Source organism: Tiliqua scincoides, chromosome 2 (genome assembly GCF_035046505.1).
Source record: "Tiliqua scincoides isolate rTilSci1 chromosome 2, rTilSci1.hap2, whole genome shotgun sequence".
Taxonomy (NCBI): domain Eukaryota; kingdom Metazoa; phylum Chordata; class Lepidosauria; order Squamata; family Scincidae; genus Tiliqua; species Tiliqua scincoides.
Genome location: NC_089822.1, coordinates 106,276,209 through 106,298,351, shown reverse-complemented (window position 1 = coordinate 106,298,351; position 22,143 = coordinate 106,276,209). Strand labels below are relative to the sequence as shown.

The window sequence follows — 22,143 nt, the reverse complement described above, 5'->3', positions numbered from 1 at the left end:
GGAGGAGGATCCATGGAACTGAGCTCCATAGGATCCAGGGCACTCGTGGAGGACTACATGCCCTACACGGGTACCTTTACTCTACCGCCAACGGTAAAGTGAGTAGCCCCATTGTAGGGCTGCTTACCTTACTCAGGGGAAAGGGATGAAAGTCCCCTTCTCCCAAGCAGCCTCCCGTGGTAAAGCAGGAGGCGCAGGATTCAGCTGCAGCCCTTTTCGGTGCCGCTGAGCCTGGGCGTTCCGGGCAGCTCAGGATTGGGCTGCCCAGCAGGATATTATAATCTATATATTGGTTCCCAACCCACGGTCTGTGAACCACTTGTGGTGTCTATGAGACCCTGAGAAGTGGTCCATGAGGTCTCAGGTGGGGGGGGAGAACTGCCTTGTATTCCAGCATCTCACTGAGCAAGCAGTCCCCCCCCCATGAGCCACCAGTGACGGTGGAGAATGGTTCATCTGAAGCACTGAAGTGTTGGCTGCAGCTATGGGCTGTCTGTTCTCTGCCCTCTCTGGTAGTCTACCTGGGAGTGCTCGCTTGGAAGATGCTTCCCCACGGACCATCAGCAAGTATGGAGAACAGGTGCCCGCAGCCAGCAACAAAAGCAGTGATCCACAAATCTTCTCTATAAATCTTCTCTAATTATTACAAATTTAATTGTATTCTTGTGTGCAGGGGGATGGGGTGGAGATTACATGTGATCTACAATGATTCTGAATTTTCCTACAGCAGTTCATGAGTTTCTAAAAGTTGGGAACCTCTGATTTAAAATGTCAAAAGTGAAGGTACAAATGGTTACAAGAGATGGATATGGGCAGGAGGTGTAGTCTGGTGGCTGAGCTGCCCGAAGAACTAAGCAGGTGAATCCATGGTCATGTTTCTGGTTGGGAGATGGAATGCCAGGCTGTGACAAGCTGTTGTACCTGTTGAGGCAAGAAGGCATCACTGATGAGCTGATTACTGCAATGAGAGTGTGGAGCAGTGTGTGAAGGCCAGCCAGCAAGGACAGAAACAACCTTGAAGACCTGTCCAGGCTTATGATTTACAATTCCTGCTAAAGCTCAATGGCATGCAGCCAGAAAAGATAACCACACTGAGAAGGTAACATCTGGTGCCTAAGGGGTCTGTGAAACTTCCCAGGACACATTATAAAAAACCACATTGAAAAATGGTGGTTTAGACTAGTTTGTGTAAACCATCTTGAATGCTGCCTAAAAAATAGAAAGGCAGTATACAAATACCTATGTGTATCTATATATGTACGAGCAACTGCAGTTGAATATACTTAGACTTTGCTTCAGTTAAGGAGGTGAACTAAGTGGTCACACCAGGGCACACAAATTGTATCTCAGTTTGGTACCAAAACCCAGACACCCAGATCAGCAATCATAAATCTGAAAGGGGAAATGCTCAAAACCCACAACAGTAAAACACACTAAATTAACACAAAGAGTAAAACATCACCACTTTAAATAGAAATTTGTTATTGGTGAGCAACTGAGTGGTTATTCAATTCAAAAACCTTTACTGACGTAAGTATTACTCTTGTACCTGCATAATCAGAACATTAACTCATTTCTTCTAAAGATGAAAGCTTGCACCAGACATTTTTATATAAATGGCAACTTCATAACTGTTTTTGCAAGAACTAAGTGAGTTCCCCCTCACAAGAAAGCATTTTTTAAAACTCTCATTAAAAGGGACATCATTACTCCTCAACAAGGAATCAAATATGCAGATATTTCTGAATGACTTAAACATGAACCACCGACTACCTCTTCAAAGATTTCATTTTTTAAAATAATTTCCCTTAAAGATGCATTTCAGATCTTCTATATGTTCTGAGATTTATTTCCTACATACAACATTTATATGTACTTATACCCTGCAGGGCTACCACCAGGTTGCGGCAGGTTATGGGACAATACCAGTTAAGGATCTTTTCGAGCACACAAAGCAGAGTTTGTTTCCTTCCCCTCTGGAGCAGCTCACTTCTCTCTTCCATTCCCCTGGCTTCCTTACACAACTTCTGCATCATCGCTCTGAGCTCAAGCAGCAGTTCAACCTACTCATCAGAAAATATTAAGTCATGCAGTGACTATTTCCATATGGGATGCAACTCTGATAAGCATTGTTTTAGGCTGCCATGACTCATATGCCTATAGATTGGCTCTGGCCCTGCCCATTATATTCTATCTTTCTTGCCTTTGACAACACAAGATGGTCAATACAAGCAAAAATTATGAAAATGAACACTAAAAAGGGAGCAAAACAAACTACAACCCACAACAGATAACCATAAGACTACCATCTCCTGAAAGCAGAACAAATGTCAGGCCTTCACATAGCACCTGAAAGAGTTTGGAACAGTCCCTAACAGAAGGGCAACTTTTGGTGTCAAACACAACTGGTATCAACAACAGATACCAGAAAATGCCATGGTCCTAGAGCAATGGTTCCCAAACTTACCTGGGAACCCCTGCAACCTCTTCTGCCTGGCTCAGCTGAGAACCACCATCTTGGATCTCACAAGATCCAAAATGGCAGTGCTCAAATCTCACAAAATCCAAGTTGGTGGTGCCGCAACATCCAAAAAGCAGGAAGGGCCACAAGGCCATCCCACAGCATTCCTGTCAGTGCACCGCAATGCCCTAAGGTGTTGCGATACACACTTTGGGAACCCTTGTCCTAGGGGATGATTACCATGACTGAGCAGTATGGCTGACAGATCTTTAAGGTATCCAGGTCCCAAACTTTAAGAACAGACTTATGACATGCAGAGCAAAGTGAAAAAATGAAAACTTGTATCAATTTCAAAATGCCCAATTTTCTGCAATACAGAACAAATAGACCAGTAATCAATTCTCTATTCACAAACATACTATCAGAATGGATCTAACAAACAATCTTTCACATTCATAGGTTCTCTTGAATATAAGAGAAGCTGCCACATTCAAGACCATGAGGATTGTACAAAAACATAGGCATATAAAGACAAATGCAATTATTCAAAAGCCCAGGTAATACTATCCACTGAACATTTGGTTTTACATAGTAGGAGTGCTGCCAGATGTTTGGGTCTAAATAATCACCCCAAGATGGTATCGTCTATTAAACAGTTGGTTTTTTAACGTGGTTATCTTTTTCATGTGATGAACTTCTCTTTAGCCCAAGTCTACTGCCCATATGGTAGACTAACGCACAAATTGTAAAAGAAATTCCCTCTCAAAATTATTCCTATTCATTAATTTAATGAATACATTCAGATAATCCATCACTAGCTTTATAAAAACTTCTAAATCCAGAAATGAAAGAATATTTGTACCCGACTGTTAGAATAACATTCTTTTGGAGGAGATTCTCTTTTGTAACATCAAAACCTTTTTAGCTATCCTATTGCCCAATACACTGTAATACGCATAATATCATACAACTGCATGAGCTTAAGTTGTGGCTAAACTATTGATGTTATGCAAAAAAGTGACATTTTTGAAATCCTCACACCAAAATTAACAAACATTGAAATAATTAGATAAACACAAAATTGTTCAAATTTGTCACACAGTGTAATCAAAATCATCATTATACAGAAACACATACCACCTCTTCCCTTCTAAAGCATAAACTGGGAAAAATTAAGATTACCATTGGAATTGGCACCTCTGAACTGTATAAGGAACATTAAAAATTCAACATAATTTTTGCGTCACACTGTGTTATCAATAGTGCAGTTTTTACCTTAACTGCACTTTCTCAAAGTAGAGGATGAACTGGCTCATCCTAGAGGAAAGCATTTATTGTTTATTAATTACCGCAGTTCCCTTAGCATTATCTACTTCCCAAGCAAACAAGTGAAGAAAAAAGTATCTCTGTAGCATTTATAAATACCACTGAAAAAGATAGACTGATTACATTATCCTCTAAGTCATGGACACATTGGCAAGACTACAGACAAACCAACTCCCTACTACAATTTCTGTTATCTAAAAATAAAAGAGATCTAAAGGATTCACAGCCATTGTACCAAGTACTACATCAACTGGAATTATGGTTCCCACATCCTAGCTACAGTATCTTTGGGGGCATCAATACAGGATCCAATCTGAGAGACAAAGTGATGTAAAAATGAGCCACTAGATAAGACAGTTGTTCCAAGACCAAATTTGAACTAGGCAGAACTGAAATGCTTTGAATTATTCCATTTTCTTGGTTTCGCAGGTCAACCACTGATTCCTAGAAATTAGTTGTTTAGTTCAATTATACTACAATATATTTAGTATCAGCTGATGACCCATTCCTGCCCATGGAAGACTCAGGGAAAAGGATTCCAGGAACATGGAATGGCTATTGTATTACTCAGTAGTGATGAAAAGATACACATGCTCAGTATATAAGAGTAATTTCAGAAATCTGTAACTTAATTTGGGCAATCAATTGTTTCCTCTACTGATAATTCCATTCAATAGCCTTTTTCAGCCTATCAACCAAAAAGTGTTTATGTTATTTCCCACATAATTTTTCTCCTCCCATATTAACACAAGCTGTTGACTTATTCCAAGTCAGACCACAGTACCTCTTGCCTAGTATTGTTCACTATGACTTGCTCTCAATGGTTTCAGGCATAGGTCCTTCCCATCTCCTACTACTACCTAATCTTTTTAACTGGAAAGATTTAACAGACCTTTCTGCATGCAAAACATGGGCTCAGACAGATATATATTTTCCTACTGCAGCTTCCCCCACTGAATTTAGCTAAATCAAATGTTAACAGCATTATCCTTTGTAAAAGTATTCAGAAATCAGCCACAAAGAATTCAGTAGTTCTTACTGTAAAATAATTGAAAGGCTGGAAGGAGGATCTGCGTATTCGGCAACTCCACCAGCAACTTCCCAGATACAATGTGCTCACATGTCCGATGAAAAAGTAGGAAAAACTAGGAGAAAGAATTGCACAGAGAATCTTGGGAACTTCATTTCTTTTTGCCCAAATCTATTTTTCATACAGCAACCTGCTTTCCAAAAGCCACAATTTGATCAAGGGAAGAGGGATCACTATCACCTTCACCACACAGCCTAGTCACTTTGAAGCAGGTGTACAAAAGACAAAAACCAAAATATGCAATCACCAATAAAAATCCTTACATTCAGTTAATTTTGGCTTCTTATGGAGATTTTTTTGTTACTCTTATTTTGTGTTTTCTCTCTGGCATGTATCCATTGACTAGGAGAGGTGGAAGAAGGTGCCTGCTATTGGGGAAAAGACAGGTTGAACCTGTCAACCCATTTTAGAAGAACCCCCGTGAGCTCTTTTTTTCCCCCCTGACAAACTACAGATTTGCTGCAAATGAAACTGGTATTCACAGTCCAACTGCACTTCATGCCTTGTTTCACAAACAGCACAATCTGTCCAGCGCTGGTTAAAGCCAGCAGAGCATCAGGAGGATAGAGGTACTGACACACACATACAGGGGAACTCCATGAGTCTTGCACCCAAACTATGCAGATGATGGAGAATACCAGTACCATGTACACATGGAGTGAAATACAGTACCCAAGCCTATTACTGCTACCACCTTTGCCCCAGTCCAGGTGAAACCCACAGATTCTCTCTTAAATCTAAATTACATGACCTATGCAAATGTCTCAGAATTTGTATCCTAATCATAAATATTTATGATGACCTACCAATCATGAATAGTCTGGTGAAGGAACAAAGACATGGGTTCGCCTGATTTTGAGGAAGAATAATAAAAGTAGTCCAGTAGAAAGTTTAGAAATGGCATTTCCAGGGGAAATTTCCAGGGGTAATGCCATTTAGACAGTAGACTGTGTCAGGTTGTACAAACATAGGACATTTTAAAAAAACCTAAATTCATAATTTTATTTTTCAGCTTCAGTTCTAAAAAGTTTGTTTTTGAACAATAATCTTGTCAACCTAAATCTGAACTTAATTTAACTGGAGAGTTCTATCCTGCTTTTGGGTCCCCAAAGGAGCCCTCAATGCAACTTACCTTATACAAAAAATAAAATACTCTAATAAAAGTTGAACAATTCAGATAGTATATATTAATATAAACAGCTAAAAGCTTTAAGCTGATTTATGATCCTCTTGTGAATTTATGGAAGATTGCTTTTCGCTGTACAGAAAAAAGTATAGGGAATATGTCCTTGTTGGACATGATACAGCATAGGTAGTTCATGTACTTGTGTTTATAGCTCAATACTGAATGTTACTGATTGGAAAGACATCACAGGTATCATCCACTGATTCTCTCTTATGCCTAAATTACCTGATCTCTGCAGTTGGCTAAGAAGCAATATTCTAATTATAAATATTTATGATTCTACCTACTTATCAACTAACTACTATGCTCTTTTATATAAAAAATTTCAATAAGCTTGTTTTCTTGCCAATTTAAAACCTGCTTTGCGAGAATTGAAGGAGAAAGAGTTGGAAAAGTGACCATCACAGAAACAAAAATAATGGGAAATGAGGGTAGAAAACACAGCTATTTAATCAGTAAGGAACAAGGGGTTTGTGCAGGATGGCAGAATGAAAGTCTGTGCAGAGATTTTAGACATGGAATCGCATTGTCCAATTGCAGAAAGCAATATGTGTCTTTCACAGCAGAGTTTTGGCAAGATCAAGCATGACAGGCAAAGGTCAAAGAGAAAAAGTTTCAATAGTTAAGTCAACCAGATTTTGTTTTCCCTCTTGTATGCACTTGAATGCATACATACACCATCCTCTCTGATAGAGGCAAAACAAAAGAAGAGATAGGAATTTCATGTCCTGTGATGACTTCTTCTGGGACTAATGGCTAAGATCAAGGATAGCATCTATTCTAGAGTACAATAAGCATGTCTTTAGGAATTGTCTCATTAACCATCAGTATCATCAACACAGAGCTCATACAACTACTTATTGATTGGAAAGGACAACAAGTCTACCTCATAACCCAAACGAAAGAAAGAATGAGGCTAAGGAGAGTGAGTCAGACATAAATGAACCTGCACTCACAATATTTTCTAATTTGAGAAAGAATTCTATCTAAGTTCATCCCATACAAGATAGAGGAGAGAAACACTTTTCATTCAGCCACCCAATGAGAAGAGTGACAAGAAATCTTGTGTGTTAACCAACATTTTACATACTGCAACATTACTATATACATGGTCTAGAAGACATAATATGCAATACACCAAGATTAATGATACATAACATAGAAATTATGTTGTTCCATAGAGAGACATTATGGATTCTTATACTGTATAAGTGAACATTGCTTAGAGATGTTCCAACCAGCGATGGGTCGCATATGAGACGGCCATCACTGGTCCCTATTCACACCTCCAAGCCTCCGAAGCTGAGAGGAGGGCTTCCCTTGGCCTCCAATACCTTATAAGGCGGAAAAACATCACTTCTGGTTTCCCGAGGAAACCAGAAGTCACATCTTTTTGCTGGTTTTGGCCATTCTGAGCCCTGTAGAGGCAGTGCACGGATGCATGCTGCCTCTGCAAGGCTCAGAAAAGCCTCCGGAGGCAAGGGGAACACAACTCCCCTTGGCTTCAGGGGCTTCACTTAATGTTAAACTTCACTTGACAGTGGGGGTGCAGGAACACATCCCTGTCATTAAGCAACTGTACTCTAAACACTACTATACCTGAGTGATCAAAGGGAAAAGGTAGACTATGACATTTCCAATTTTCTTCAGTACCGTTAACATATTATATTAACAGCTTCTACGTGGATTAAGAATGCAAGTTTTGCCAGGATTATAGTTCCCCTGGTCTGTGGTTATATACAATGATATCCACCTGCCATTTCTCATAGCTACATGGTCCACGGTTTCTTGAGGAAGCTGTGCATTGGTACACAAGTTTGTGAAAGGCTTTTCTGCCACAGGCAGTATGTATGTTTTAATGACTTGTCAATCTTCGTTGTGCCAATGCATATTCAGACTACCATATAAAAATCACACTATGGACATTTTTAGCGTACTTCTTGCAAAAGTCTCATGCTTTCACTCCTCATTTAGAACTGTTCTTAAAACAATAAATCTATACATTTGCAGTTCTTATTTTTGAATTAGTTTTTACCTTAAGCTTACCTTGAACTCTTCAAGTCACCAATACCCAAAATACATAATACGTTCAACACAGTATGGTATCACTGAGAAACTTATCCCCATTGTCATTATATTCATTTAGTCATACACCAATTCAGAAATGACTCATATTAATAGACTGCTAAAAAGATCACTATGTTTGGTTCTTGGAAAAAAATGTGGAAACATTCAGGGATCAGTAACAATCAGCAAATTTGGGCATGAAATTGAATTCTATGGATTTCCTGATCTATTTGTTATCTGACAAGCATCAGATTAACCAAGAGTTTTCATGCATACATTGAGACTTTGTACTATATTACAATTATGCTCAACAATTCGTGCACTGGTCCATGTACACTATAAAAATTAGAATGGTCTGATTAGGTTTCTTAAATACCTAGTTCCAGACAAGATGGCAAGCTTCATACAAGTATTTATGAAGGTAAGAAAAGCTACATATCATACAGAGCAGACTTGGTGTACTTCCAAATCACTACATTCTGTATTTAAACAATATAAGATTTAAACAAAATAGAAGAACGATTAACTGATGAAGATTTTTTTTAAATGTTGGAAAATAGAGGGCTATTAGAAAGAAAAGCCAAGATAGATGCACCACAGGGAAATAGATAAGGCAAAAACAGCATGTAGATTGGAAAGGCAGTTGTAGAAAACAAAGAGTTGTTTTATTCCTTTCAAGAAGCAAAAATTTTAAATGAAGTGGACAGGTCAAAACATACTATGCTTTTACCAGCCTGACAAATAATCACTGGGCAAGCAAGGAGCTGCCATCCTAGTATTCATGAGGCTGTCATCCAAAAGTGGAGGTAACCAACTTCTCCTGAAGTCAAACCCAAGTCCCAGGACCCTCGTCCAATCAGATCTGGGAATATGTCAAAATTTGATATGAATTACTTCTCTAGCTGTAAGGTCATTTATTATTTCCACATGGAGAAAACCACTTACTAGTTCCACATGGAGGAAACAAATTACCAACTGCCAGGTGCACAAACCAACTAGCCAATAGATTTTAAAAGATTTATGTCAATGTCACCTTATTTAAAATTCTATGGATTCTTTCAGATAAGCAAGACTAGAGATACAAAATAAATTACGATAAATATCTAGCCTTAACAATTTAGAAAACTACAAGTCCCGATTTATTAGGAGGTAAGACCCAACAACCTGCAAAATCTCCTGTACTGTACAATAAAATTTGTGATGCCCACCTGTAATTGTATGATGCTTAAGTTAGGTTCTTGCCAGTCATTCCCTTTCCCTTCTTTTACAGGACCAGACATATAAAACCAGTATGCATTTAAGAACTTCCTTTATCAATAGAAACATATTATAGATGAACCAATCTACTTCAGCAAACACTAAGAAAGGGAGCCTCTAAGAATTCTACTTAACATCACAACTCCAAATAGTCAATAAATTAAAATATTTGACTGATCAAGGGTAGAACTACAAGTTATACACCTGCTTACCAGCTAATAACAATGAGATAGGGTATGGGCATTTGTAGAGGAGAATCAGGAGGGAAGGCAATAATTTATTCTACCCACACACCTCCTCCCAAGTTCTACCCTGGTGAATCTCAAAAACTGCCTAGGAAGAAAAATAAGGATGGGAGAGCAATTGGTATGGGGTCAAGTCTCTCCAGCACATGCCACATACACTGGCCTATGTTACCTTTACAGGGCCAAGTTGGAAGCTCCATGTCTGTCTTATATGTAGTTCCATCTTAACCATTACTTTCAGTGCAGTAATGCATATTTATTGATATAGCAGTTTTCAAAGTCCATACATTACATACGGTATTCAGTATCATGAAGTCCACAAATTTCAAGTGAAAAAATACAATAAGTATTAAAAAGATCAATATTTCGTCTCTCCAATCTAGTTGGTAGCAATTCAGTTTTATAAGGTCTTAAGTTCTGTGATCAACTTTAATTTGCTCCAAAAATAAATCAGGATGCCTGATCAATTAATGTTAAAACCTAGCACAACCCCCGAATTATAAACTCACTCAAACCTTTAATATGCTGCATTGTCAGAAAGCCACTTAAGTGATGCAGAGCACAGAGCTTGCAGGGATTGGCTGCAACTCCTCAACCATCTTACCCCACATGAAAACTCACATGAGAGCATGTGTACATTGTGGTATTTTGTACACTATTTCTTGAATAAAATCATAGTCAGTAGCAATGACAAACTGTATGGTATTCAAAGTACAACAAATACTGATTTTTCACAAGTACTAGTGACAGTCTAAGCATACAGCTATGGCAACACAGAACTTGAACCCATAAATCCAGGTAAGCATAATGAGCCAGGGGGCTCAATAAAACACATCTTGCTTGTTGCCTGGAACTTCAAAAACAGGAGTTGTCAAGGCCTGGCAGCTACAATACACTAGGGCTTGGTCAGTCATAGATACCACTGGCTTCTTACAGTCCACTGTCCCCAAACCAATTAGTTATGATTCTCTTATATTTAACAAGTGAGAGTAACCATCTCAATTTATCCCAGCACAATTTCTCTCCCAACTGTTTTTAGTGACTTCCATGCATTTTTGCTTGCTCTGTATTTTTCTGTGAGCCCATAGGGACAGGGAACCATCACATTCCCTTCCAAATGTAACCTGCTTTGGAAACTTTCTTGATGCAAAGTAGCATATAAATATGCATAATAAAATAGAAAACAAAGGGTAAAGGTTCTGCCATATTTCTCACAGGCACCAGTAACCCTTAACACAAGTAAAAGCAAACCCTTTTACTGCATGTTCACATATAATTCCAAGCAAGAGTCTTAGAAGTAGCATATAAACACAAAATATCTTTCAAAGTGCAATCAATTTAAAGACTTATCAGAAATCTGATGCGCTAAAAGAAACCAACAATACTAAAGTGCTTTATGAATACAAAATTATATCCACAGCTCATTCAATTTTTTCAGAACGTGAATAGAACAGATTTCAGAATGAGTAGGAATTTTCCAACATCAAACACATTTTGATTAACAAACTGAAAATTGTAAGTACATCACAAAAACCTTTATTTTGTGATGTAAATATTAATATACCAGATGAAATCCGTTTGTTTCAGATACGTGCAATACTGTCTGGAATAGAACAGAACCATAGGTCTCTTTGAAAGGCATTCCCCCAAAACCCTAAGACTGTGAAAACTCATTTTCTAAGAGAACCAAGTTAACACAATCCCTTAAAAGCACTCATTATACTAAAAATTTAAAAAATTAACCATATTAAGGAGATTATGAAGCATAGATTTTAACTGTTACCAAGTAACCTCTTAAGGACTGTGGGAACAAAGGAGATAAATCAAACTACAGATGTATTCCCAACAAAAGCTACTGTACAAATCAAGTACCACACACAAAATATCTGACAGGATGTGCAAGAGGAGGCACATCTTCCTCCATACACAAAAAAACCCTCCTTATATGTAGTATGCTCCAGAAGCATTACCATTCATATACTTTAGATAAAATGCAGTGAATAACGTCTTGATTTTTCTCTTAAAAATACAAGTTACAGGATAGGCCTACTGAGAGGAGAAGGGGGCACAGGAAAGAAAGGAAGCTGTGTTATGCACAGCCAGCAACAACCCAAGGCCTCACTTCTTAGAGAGAGACCCAGTTGCAGGAGAAAGAAATAATCACAGATTTCCATTAAGAAACCTGATGTTTTAATGAAGGCTACAATCCTACGCACACTTACCTGGGAGTAAGCCTCACTGCCTGTAGTGGGACTTACTTCTGAGTAGACATGCCTAGGATTGGGCTGTGAGAGAAGCCACATAAAGGAGGTGTTGGGGGGGTTTATGAAATCAATACTCACTGCTAACTTTCATGCTGCCGAAGGCTGAAGGCTGCTGCACCGGTTTGCAGCTCTCTGCAAAAGAGGTGGTCCTGGGCCGCCCTGACATGGTTTCAATTTCTTATGGTCTTCCTTCTTCCTCCTCCTCCTCCTCGCTTCCCTTCCTGTTTCTTCCTCTCAGGTGGCAGAGCGAACAAGGAAGCGTGTCGAGTCCTCCAGCCCCACCGCCTGCCCCCCTCCTTCCCGGAGTCTGCGCCCCCTTCCTTCCTTCACTGGGCTCTAGAGCGAGAGGGCCGCCATCCCCTTGGTCCTCCTCCCCTCTCCCATGAGCCAGGGGCCGCCTCCACCCGGCCTCGCGCGGTCGGCACCCACCCCTTGCCCCTCTCCAGGCGCAGGGGTGGGAAGGGAGCGAGAGGAGAGGCGAGGGCCGAGCTTCTTTCGCTGCCGCTGCTCGCCTTCCGCGGCAGGGAGTCAGTCACATGAGGAGGCGACGGCGGGCGGGCGGGCGGGCTCCTTCTTCCTGGGGGGCGCGGCGGTCACCGGGGCTGAGGAGACCCGGCGAAGGAGGGTCGACCAGCCCTCGCGGCGGCAAGGCTCCCTCAGGAGCAGGCCGCGGAGGAAGGCTGCGGCGCCTGAGGGCGAAGAGGAGCCCCGACGAGGCTGCTGCGAGGAGCAGGGGCGGCGGCAGGCCGCGCAGGCAAGCGGGCGGGCGGCGCGATCCTCCTCAGCCGCTCGTGTGTCTCCTCAGCGCAGGGACGGCTCGGGCCCGGCGCTCCTCCTCATAGCGCCCACAGGGCGGGCAGGCGGCGTCCGAAGAGGCGGCTCTGGCGGAGGGCGCTGCAGTGCGGTTGGCGGGCGGCTCGGGCGGCGGGGCGGGCCATGGCGCTACCGCTGCTGCCCCTCCTGCCTCCCTCGGCCAGCTGCGGCGCTCTCGGAGCGGCGGCGGGTCGCGCTGCGCTGCGTTGCTTGGCCCCTCCTCCTCCTCGCCGAGTTCCTTTGTCCGCTACGGAAGCGGCTGCCGCGGCTCCTTCGCCTCCTCTCCTACGGCGGCCTCACAGCGCGCGATGAGACGCCCCCCGCAGACGTCGCTGCACCGAACGCCCCATCCCGCCGGAGCCGAGTGGAATTGCTGCGCTCGCGTCCCTCTGAAGAAAAAGCCGCACTGACGCTTACGCAACCCCGCTAAGCGCCCTCCGTGAATGCCGACCCGAGAGCCCGAATTCCGCCAGAACCGAGCGCGCTCGGAAGGCCAATCCGGAACGACCGTCGCCCCGAAACCTTCTCCTCGCCCTACATCGGCGGACCAATCGGCGGCCGCGAGAGAAACGCTCCACGCGACGCCTGCGAGCCAATCGTGGGAGAGATAAGAAAAGGCAGCCAACCTTCACTCCCTCCCTGTCTCTTGGGATCCAATGACAAGCCTCTGCCTCAGAGCAGTGGCCAATGGGACAAACGGATGTACCCCACTTCACGGGGGCGGGCTTAAAGTGGGTGGGGCTCGCTACACCCTTCTTGGCTGAGCACAGAAAGGAAAAGTCACAAGGTTTTTTTTTCTTGGCCTGCTGGGCACCTCCCTGGAGGTGGGGCTACTGAACTGTCTAAGCTGCGATTGGTGCGTAGCTCCTGAACAGCTGTAATATGATTGGAGGGTGGTGATGAGGCGGCCTGGAGCGCTAGCCAATTGCGCTCTCCGACTCAACGCGCAGCCGGGTTTTGACTGAAACGCGGGTTTTTATTGGAGGAGGCGTCGAGGTGAGGGGGGCAGGGGCGCGCCCGCTTTCGCCTTAGCCGGTCGCGGAAGGCTTCCTCGTATGCAAATACGCTGGCCCCGCCCTTCGAGGCAGACTGCAGTTCCTTCGTCTCTCCTCTAGCGGAGCCCCTCCCAGCAGGCAGCGCCGCAGAGGCAGAGGCCTCAGCTGCGGAAAGGGAGACGGTGACGACTCGCCTGAGGAGGCCTGTCGAAGGTGGGTCCCTCGCCAGCCCCGCAGTCCGTCTCCAGCCGGTGCCCGCCCTTCCCCCCAGTGGCACTCAGAGGCAGGCCACACGCAGCGCTGCCACTGGGCTACTAGAGGCTGCCATCCCAGCCACTCTTACCTGGGAGTAAGCCCCATTGATTCTAATGGGATTTACTTCTGAGTAGACATGCACAGGCTGGGGCTCTCAGGCTGCCATCCTAGCCCTACTTACCTGGGAGTAAGCCCCATTGACTACTGTGGGACTTACTTCTTAGTAGACATGCACAGGATGGGGCTCTCAGGCTGCCATCCTAGCCCCTCTTACCTGGGAGTAAGCCCCATTGACTGCAATGGAACTGACTTCTGAATAGGCATGCATAGGATTGGGCTGACACTACCAGCTGTGCACAGAGACCTCCTTGCTGCTGCTGCCTCTTCTGTGAAGTTATCGAGCTTTAAATAAAGTGAGCTCTGTTGGATTAGTCCAAAAAGGTATACCTAGTCACCTAAGAGCCCACTCCTGTGCTTATCTACTCAGAAACAAGTCCCATTCTCTTCAGTGGGGTTTACTCTCAGGAAAGTGTGCATAGAATCACAGCTCAAGTCTGTGGTTGGGGTGACCAGTTGCAAAGGTGACAGAATGACTCTGCCTTTCACCATTGTATAGAAGAGGGAATTTTGGCAGCTACAGCTTTTTAAGTCCTTGCACATTAAGTCAAAATTCCCTCTGCTTTACAGTGGTCAAAGGTAGAGGGAGTCTGTCAACCTCTTTGTATCTGGTAATCCTATCTATGGACATAAAAGCAGCCCTTCCCCATTCTTCCGTTTCAGCATCAGCCTTCATTGCTGCTGACCCCATCACCCTAGAGCAGTGGTTCCTAACCTGGGAAATGTGTAGCCCATGAGTACTTACCAGGACTTGAAAAAGCATTGAATAATGGTGGGAAAAGGCAGAAACTGTATTAGAATGCCTTGTGGGGCTGGCAAGGCAGGAAGGAAGGCAGCTAGCTGGCTGTGAAAGCCCCAACAATTGCTAGTTTCTGGTCCTCAATTCATGTAGCATCTATCAGATCAAGATCTGTAGTTGAAAACATAAATGTGAAACAGCAGCAACTATGGGCACAATCCTAACCAGATCTACTCAGAAGTAAATCCTATTTTGTTCAATGGAGCTTACTCTCAGGAAAGTTTGGTTAGGATTGCAGCCTTTATTAATTACAAACATTTTGCTAATATGAGGGGCGCAGTTTATAGAAATGGGCTGCCAAAAGATACACAAGTGAAAAAACATTGGAAACCACTGCCATAGAGTAATAAACTCAAAGATACCATTTTTACCCATGTTTGGTCAGGATCACCATGAGCTTTCGTCCTCCATCATAACAGGTATATTTATAAAATGTATCCCCCCCCCCCACCATTCTCCTCTAAGAGATTCAGGGTGGCTTGCAATAAAACTAATGTTTTGGTGCATAAGCATAAGAGATCAAAATACTGAAAAAAGACAAAGTGACAAAATTCTTTTTTTAAACCCAACAGTATCTTAAATATATCAAGCACCACGCAGTACCAAAGGCCAGCTGAAAGAAGTTTTCAGCCCAATCTGATGCAGGTCTACTGAGATGTAAGTCCCATTGTGTTCAATGGGATTTACTCCCACAAAAGTGTGCAGAGAATTATAGGCTTAACCAACCACCAAAACATCAGCTTCATAGGTGTCTGCAGCACCTCTCACAGCAGAGAATTCAATGGAGTGAGGGACACTGCACAGAACCTGCATATTCAGGTTCAAGGCTGTGTCCAAGACAACTCCTAAAATTTTATTTACTAACCTTCTATCCCACTTTATCTTCCCAAAGGGCATTTAAAGCAGCTTACAGCATAAAATCTCAATAACCATAAACATTAAAAATCTACTCAATACAACATTAAAAAGACAAAAATTATAAACTAGCAGCAACAGATCCTTCAGGGGGACTGTAGCTGTGTCAACAGGAAAATATGTCTTTCCTGGATTTAATTTCAGCTTTTTCATGTTTATCCAGCCCTTTACCAACTCCAAACACTGGTGCAGAATCTCCAGAGTCTCCTTAGCATGAGATGGAATGGATGACATTGGGTATTATCTGCATTTTGAGACATCCCTCCATGAACTCTGAGATAGCATCTAACTACTGGGAAGGTTATCAGTGAGACAGAAAGACAGAACCTTTTCATATGTAGAGGTGTGATTTTTTCAGTTATAACAAAATAAACACATAACACAGCTTTTTGCACTTGTTTTGTAAAAAAACTAAAAACCCCAAATCTACAAAAAAGAGATACCTCACCAAGAACTGCCATCATGGAGTCTAAGTTGTGGTGTATGCAAGCAATTTAACTGCAATGTTTTAGGAAATTGATCAAAGTGAACCACCAAAGTATCTTTAATTTCTCCCCATGGGCCAGGATATAAAAGGCACTTCAGACAGTTCAGCTGGATGACTCTCTGCACACACAAAATGACAAAAAATAAGCCTTTTTTGCTGGTCACATCATCATAAAATACTCTCAAAGATAAATTCTTACCTATGTCAGGATCAGCATGAGCCTTCCTCCATCATCACTCAGCTGGCCAACCATTTCATCATCTACTTAAGATATAGTAATTGCCTTTGTGATGTGTAGTTTCTTAAAAATTATAATTAAAAAACAAACCTAGACTTTAAAATCTAGCCTAAATCTGATCTAAATAGAAAAGGCCTTAATAAGCCAACTGAAACTAGCCAGTGAGTTGGTGAACCCCTCTAGAGAGGGTATTGATATAGTGTTCATCATCTTTGAGTATAATTCTCTTAATCTCTTTTCAAAATCTCCTTAGAAAATGTAGTAGACATGGGATAAGAGTATTCTATTCTATAATCAGTAGTATTAGCTGATCTTGACCAAATAAGGGTAAGAATTTACCCTTAAGGGGCAGGGGCAGCCTAGAGATGGGGGGGAAGGCAGCAGCGCAGTTCCCAGGATCGCGCCACTCAGGGGGCTGCAGGGGCTTGGGTGCACTTACCCAAGCCTCCTGCAGCCTCCCCGGGGTGCGGGGAGCCCAGTGCAACTTCTGGCAGGGCTCCCCACAGCAGGGAAAGTGGATGCGGAGCGATCGCCGCCCCACGCAGGCAGAAAGTGGATTGCCGCCCCCCCCACGGGCAGAAATCCACCCCCCTACTCACCAGAGGCGCACAAAGCCTTGCGCAACTTCTTCCCACACCGGGGAAACCTCTGTGAGGTTCCCCAGAGCTTTAAACTGTGCTTCCAACAAACCAGAAGCACTGTTTCCGCCCCCGTCGGGAGCCTCAGAGAGGCTTCCATGGGGTGCCAGCAGGCAGCGCCTGGGGCTTTTGCCCTGTCACAGTCTATGGCAGGCACACAACTGTCTTGGCTAAGGTTATTGAATGGGTAGTGATGTCTCAGCTCTAGGGGATCCTAAATGAGACAGATTAATTGGGCCCCTTTCAGTTTGGCTTTGAGACAAAGACAATCTTGGCTGCCTGATGGTGAAGATCATCCATCTTCACTGGGGACTAGGCAGGAGTGCAGCCTTGCTGGTCCTGTTGAACCTCTCAGCAGCTTTCGATACCATTGACCATGATATCCTTCTGGGATATCTGGGATGGCTGGCCAAGTTGGGCCTTGGGGCACTGCTTTGTGATGGTTCCACTCCTTCCACTCTTTCTTGGCTGACAGGTCCCAGATTGTGATGCTGGAGTCCACCTGCTCTGAGCTTTACACAGTGGTTCTACAGGGTTCTAGTCTGTCCCCCATGCTTTTAAATATCTACATGAAACCACTGGGGAAGATCATCTGGGGATTTGGAGTCGGGTGCTACCAGTATTCTGATGATACCCAACTCTTTCTCTTTACCATCTTGTTCCAAAGAAGCTGTAGAAGTCCTGGAATGATCTCTGGAGGCAGTTGGGGTCAACTGAATGAGGGCCAATAGACTGAATCCAGAAAAGACAGAGGCCCTCCTGGTCAGGAAATTCTTGATGCAGTTACTGAGTCACCTGCCAACTCTGAATAGGGTTGCACTCCCTCTGCAGGAGTGGGTGCACAGATTGTGAGTGCTCCTGGACTCACAGCTCTCCCTAGAGAGCCAGGTGGCAGCAGAAGCTAGGGGTATGTTTGCCCAACTTTGGCTGGTGCACCAGCTGCAGCTATACTGGAGTCGATAGGACCTGACCACAGTTATCCATGCCTTAGTGATTTCAAGACTGAGGGCCCAATCCTATCCAATTTTCCAGCACCGATGCAGCCCCAAGGTAAAGGAACAAATGTTCCCATACCTTAAGGAGGCCTCTGTGACTGCTGCCCCTCCACAACATGCAGTGCATGCACCATTGGCACAGCTGCACCGGCACTGGAAAATTGGATAGGATTGGGCCCTCAATTACTCTAACATGCTCTGTGTGGGGCTGCCCTCAAAAACAGATCGGAAATTGCAATATGCAGCAGCCCAGGTGGTTTCTGGAGCAAGAAGGCGTGATTCTGTTGAACTACTGCTTTGGCAACTGCACTGACTGCCCATTCGTTTTCAGACACAATTCAAGGTCTGGTACAATTAAAGCTTTTCATGGTTTAGGTCCAGGTTATCAGAAGGACTGTCTTCCCCCATACATTCCAGCTGGCCCTCAGAGATCTTGTAAGGGAGCTCTCCTACAAGTACTACCTTTGTCCCAAGTTAGAGGGATGGCGGCATGAATTTGAGTAGTGGTACCACAATTATGGAATTCCCTACCAGGGGAATTAATACCCCTTCCTTGTGGCTTTTTTTGAGGGCTCAAAACACTTCTGTTTCATCTGGTGTTTAGTTGATGGGTTGATGTCTGCCTTCTGTGGCCTTGTAATAGTTTTTTGGTTCTCTCTGTGCCAAATAGTTGCCACCCTAATGGTTTTATTGTTCTTTATTAATTTTATTCTCTGTATAAATTGTACATTTTAATATGCAACTTTATGAGCCTCCTTGAGTATTTGCTTCAGCATGGGAAAGGCAGGATATAAATTCTTTACATAGAGACACACGTACCTGTGCAAAGTGGCTGCTGGAGCTGCCCAGCAACAGTTTTGGGCACCAGAGGCCATTGGGTCCCATGCAAGGGTGGTGGGCAGCACCATGGCTCCCAACTTCACAGTCTGGTGGGAAGTGGGTCAGGCTATAGAGCTCCATAGCTATGGGAGCTTCATGGGGCGGCTGCAGGGCTAGTGGAAGGCCATCAAAGCAGCATTTCACAAGGAGTTGGCCTACTGCTACTCCCATGGGTACCCCAGTCACAGGCCACCCATCTTATACACAGAGATGCTGCAGATCTGGGAGTGGGCAGGGTGGCCCACCTTCAGAGACTGCCACCATATGAGTAAACTGCTTTGGGGGACATGTGCCCACAATAGACTATGGCATGGCCTGGATGGGGAGGGCATGACTGAAACCAGTTTGCCAGGGCCTGGGACAGGGCAGGTGTGCATGGGGTGGAATCATTGTGCCTCACACCCCTCCCCACCCCAGATGCTCTTGTCAAGTGCCCATTTATAGGGCCATTAGGATTGTGACATCTGCTGCAAATTGCAGTCACACCTATCACACACTTAAGTCCCACCCTTCCTCCATCTGGATTTAATTGGCTCTTGCTGCTGGGGCTCCTTGGGTCCCTCACCTGTCCCCATTGCACATCTCCCACCTGGCAGCTGGGCATCCATCATCACATGACAGGAAATTATAGCACAAGACACACCTACCTGCTCCTGTGGGACTTACCTGTGTAACCATGCGTGGGATGGTGCTATATGTGTTGGGTGTGCTGGCCTTAGTGGACACACATGCTTCAGTTGTTGTCAGTCTCTGTGCCGGAACAGCTCAGTTGCTAGACATGCATGATTCAGTTGCCAAGTTGGTTGCTGTGCATGCATGGTTTGGTTGCTGGCCACGCATGGCTTGGGTGCCAGTCAGTCTCTGTGCATGCTCAGTTTGGCCGCTACGGCAACGCTGCAATTTTTCCTCGGTGCATTGCTTCTCTTGTTACTTTTAACTTCCGTTTGTGTCCTAACAACATTTTAGCGGTTAATAAATTATTTGCATCCATTTTTGCATATTGTGATTTTTTTCCATTATTTTGCCACTAGATGGCAATATAGACTATCTGTTTTCAAAGCTCTTTTTCAAAAACCTGGATCAGCTCATTAAGTCAGTGGTATTCAAACTGAGGCATCATGATGCCCCAGCCTGTGGGTCCTGGCCTCTGCCCCCTTAAGGGGCGGGGGCAGCCAGGAGACAGGGGAAAGGCAGCAGCGCAATCTGCAGGATGCACTTGCCCAAGCCTCCTGCAGCCTCCTGGGGGTGCGGGGAGCCCTGCGCAACCTTCGGCAGGGCTCCCCAGGTCAGGAAAAGTGAAAGCGGAGCAATCACGCCCCGCTCCGCAAAACCGGAAGCGGAGCACAATCGCTCCGCTTTCCCTTTTGACGGGGCTGGAGGGACTGGGGTGCACCCTCCAGTCCCTGCAGCAGCTGTCCCTGTGTGCGGGGAGCCCTGCACGAGCACCTGCAGGGTTCCCCAGGTCAGGGAAAGGGAGAGTGGGGCGATCGTGCTCCACTTCCGCTTTTGCGGAGGCAGAGCAGATCGCTTCACTCTCCCTTTCCCTGACCTGGGACGCCCTGCAGGCGCTCGCACACTTTTGGAGTGTGTGCACTCCAGTTTGAAATTGCTCGAGTGCATATTTTCTTGAGTATCTGTGCTATAGATCTTCTAGGGTATATAATTGTTTTAATTCTGTTACAACAAAAACAACCATCTTGTAGTAACTGAAATAGCTGAAATGAACGTGTTACCCTTTAAGGTACTATAGAACTCTTTTTCTTAACATCAACAAACATATCACAAAACCAACTAAGCACTGTGAATGCTAGGACTCTAGGCTCTGAGTCCTAGAAAGACATTGTTAGATACTGATTTATAGTGTGTGTAAAAAATAGGCCAATCCTATGCTGAGCCATTGCTGGCACTGAGATGGATATCATAATAGCACCATAAAGCGCTTTGACACCCAGGGAGTAAGCGGCACCAACGGGAAGGCCTGCACGATTACATGGGTGCCTTATCCCACTGGATGGCCACTGGGACAGGTAAGTGCTGCACTCAGTGGCAGGGAGGTGAGGAAGAGCAGAATGGAGGCAGGAGTGTTTCAGGGAGGGGGAGGGGGCAGTTCAGGCCCAGTAGAGGGGATGGTGGAAGGGATGGTACCCTACCCCCCATCCTGGGTCTGTCATCCCTGCACAGGGCTACTTGGTTCTGGACCAGTGATTTAGCTGGTATGGACACAAGTAGGGGCTTGACACAAGTTAAGGGAACAAATGTTCCTTTAAAGATTTTTTTTATTGTTTTCCATTTTAAATACATTATTGTATATGTGTCCAGTTCTGGTCACCACATCTCAAAAAGGACATAGTGGAAATGGAAAAGGTGCAAAAGAGAGCGACTAAGATGATTGCGGGGCTGGGGCACCTTCCTTATGAGGAAAGGCTACGGCGTTTGGGCCTCTTCGGCCTAGAAAAGAGGCGCCTGAGGGGGGCCTGACTGAGACATAGAAAATTATGCAGGGGATGGACAGAGTGGATAGAGAGATGCTCTTTACACTCTCACACAACACCAGAACCAGGGGACATCCACTAAAATTGAGTGTTGGGAGAGTTAGGACATACAAAAGAAAATATTTCTTTACTCAATGTGTAGTTGGTCTGTGGATAAGTGGATTTGTAAAAAAATTCACTGGATTAAAATCCAGTAGATTAAGTAAAAAAAAATGTGGATAAACTGGCTGGGGATAAGAATAGGCCCTCAGTTTGGCTGTACTTGTCGTAAGAGGCAACTAAGCAGCCACCGGCTAGATGGGACTCGTCAGCCTGGGAAGGAAGCTCATCTGAGAGAAGGAAAACTCTGATCCCAAACCTCCACTGCCTTGTGGCTACATCCAGTTATGGAAAAGGCTTCAGGAGTCAACCTCGAGGCAAAATCCAGAGCCAGAGTCCCTGAGGCAGTTCATGACTGAACACAGTCACATTCTGGCAACTCCTGCGACGCTGCTGGAACCAGCCATATTGGCTTCTGCCTTTCCATTGGACCATTTCAGCGATGTGGAGAGGGGGGATTTGCTGCATGGGTAACAGTCTATCCTCCATATCTACTTTACCCTGGCTTCACGCACTGGCGAGGAC

At 44.3% G+C, this 22,143-nt stretch overlaps 1 protein-coding gene across 3 annotated transcripts in view; it reads right to left on the bottom strand.

Annotated features, from left to right (window-relative positions):
- The window catches only part of GSK3B (glycogen synthase kinase 3 beta), a 131,258-nt gene extending 118,026 nt beyond the window's left edge, over positions 1 to 13,232 (bottom strand). For all 3 annotated transcript variants that reach the window (XM_066614637.1, XM_066614638.1, XM_066614640.1), the window contains exon 1: positions 11,975 to 13,232. In XM_066614637.1, the coding sequence (XP_066470734.1) occupies positions 11,975 to 12,062 (88 nt within the window). In that variant the 5' untranslated portion in view covers positions 12,063 to 13,232. The remainder of the gene's footprint in view (positions 1 to 11,974) is intronic.
- Between the last annotated feature and the right edge of the window lie 8,911 nt (positions 13,233 to 22,143).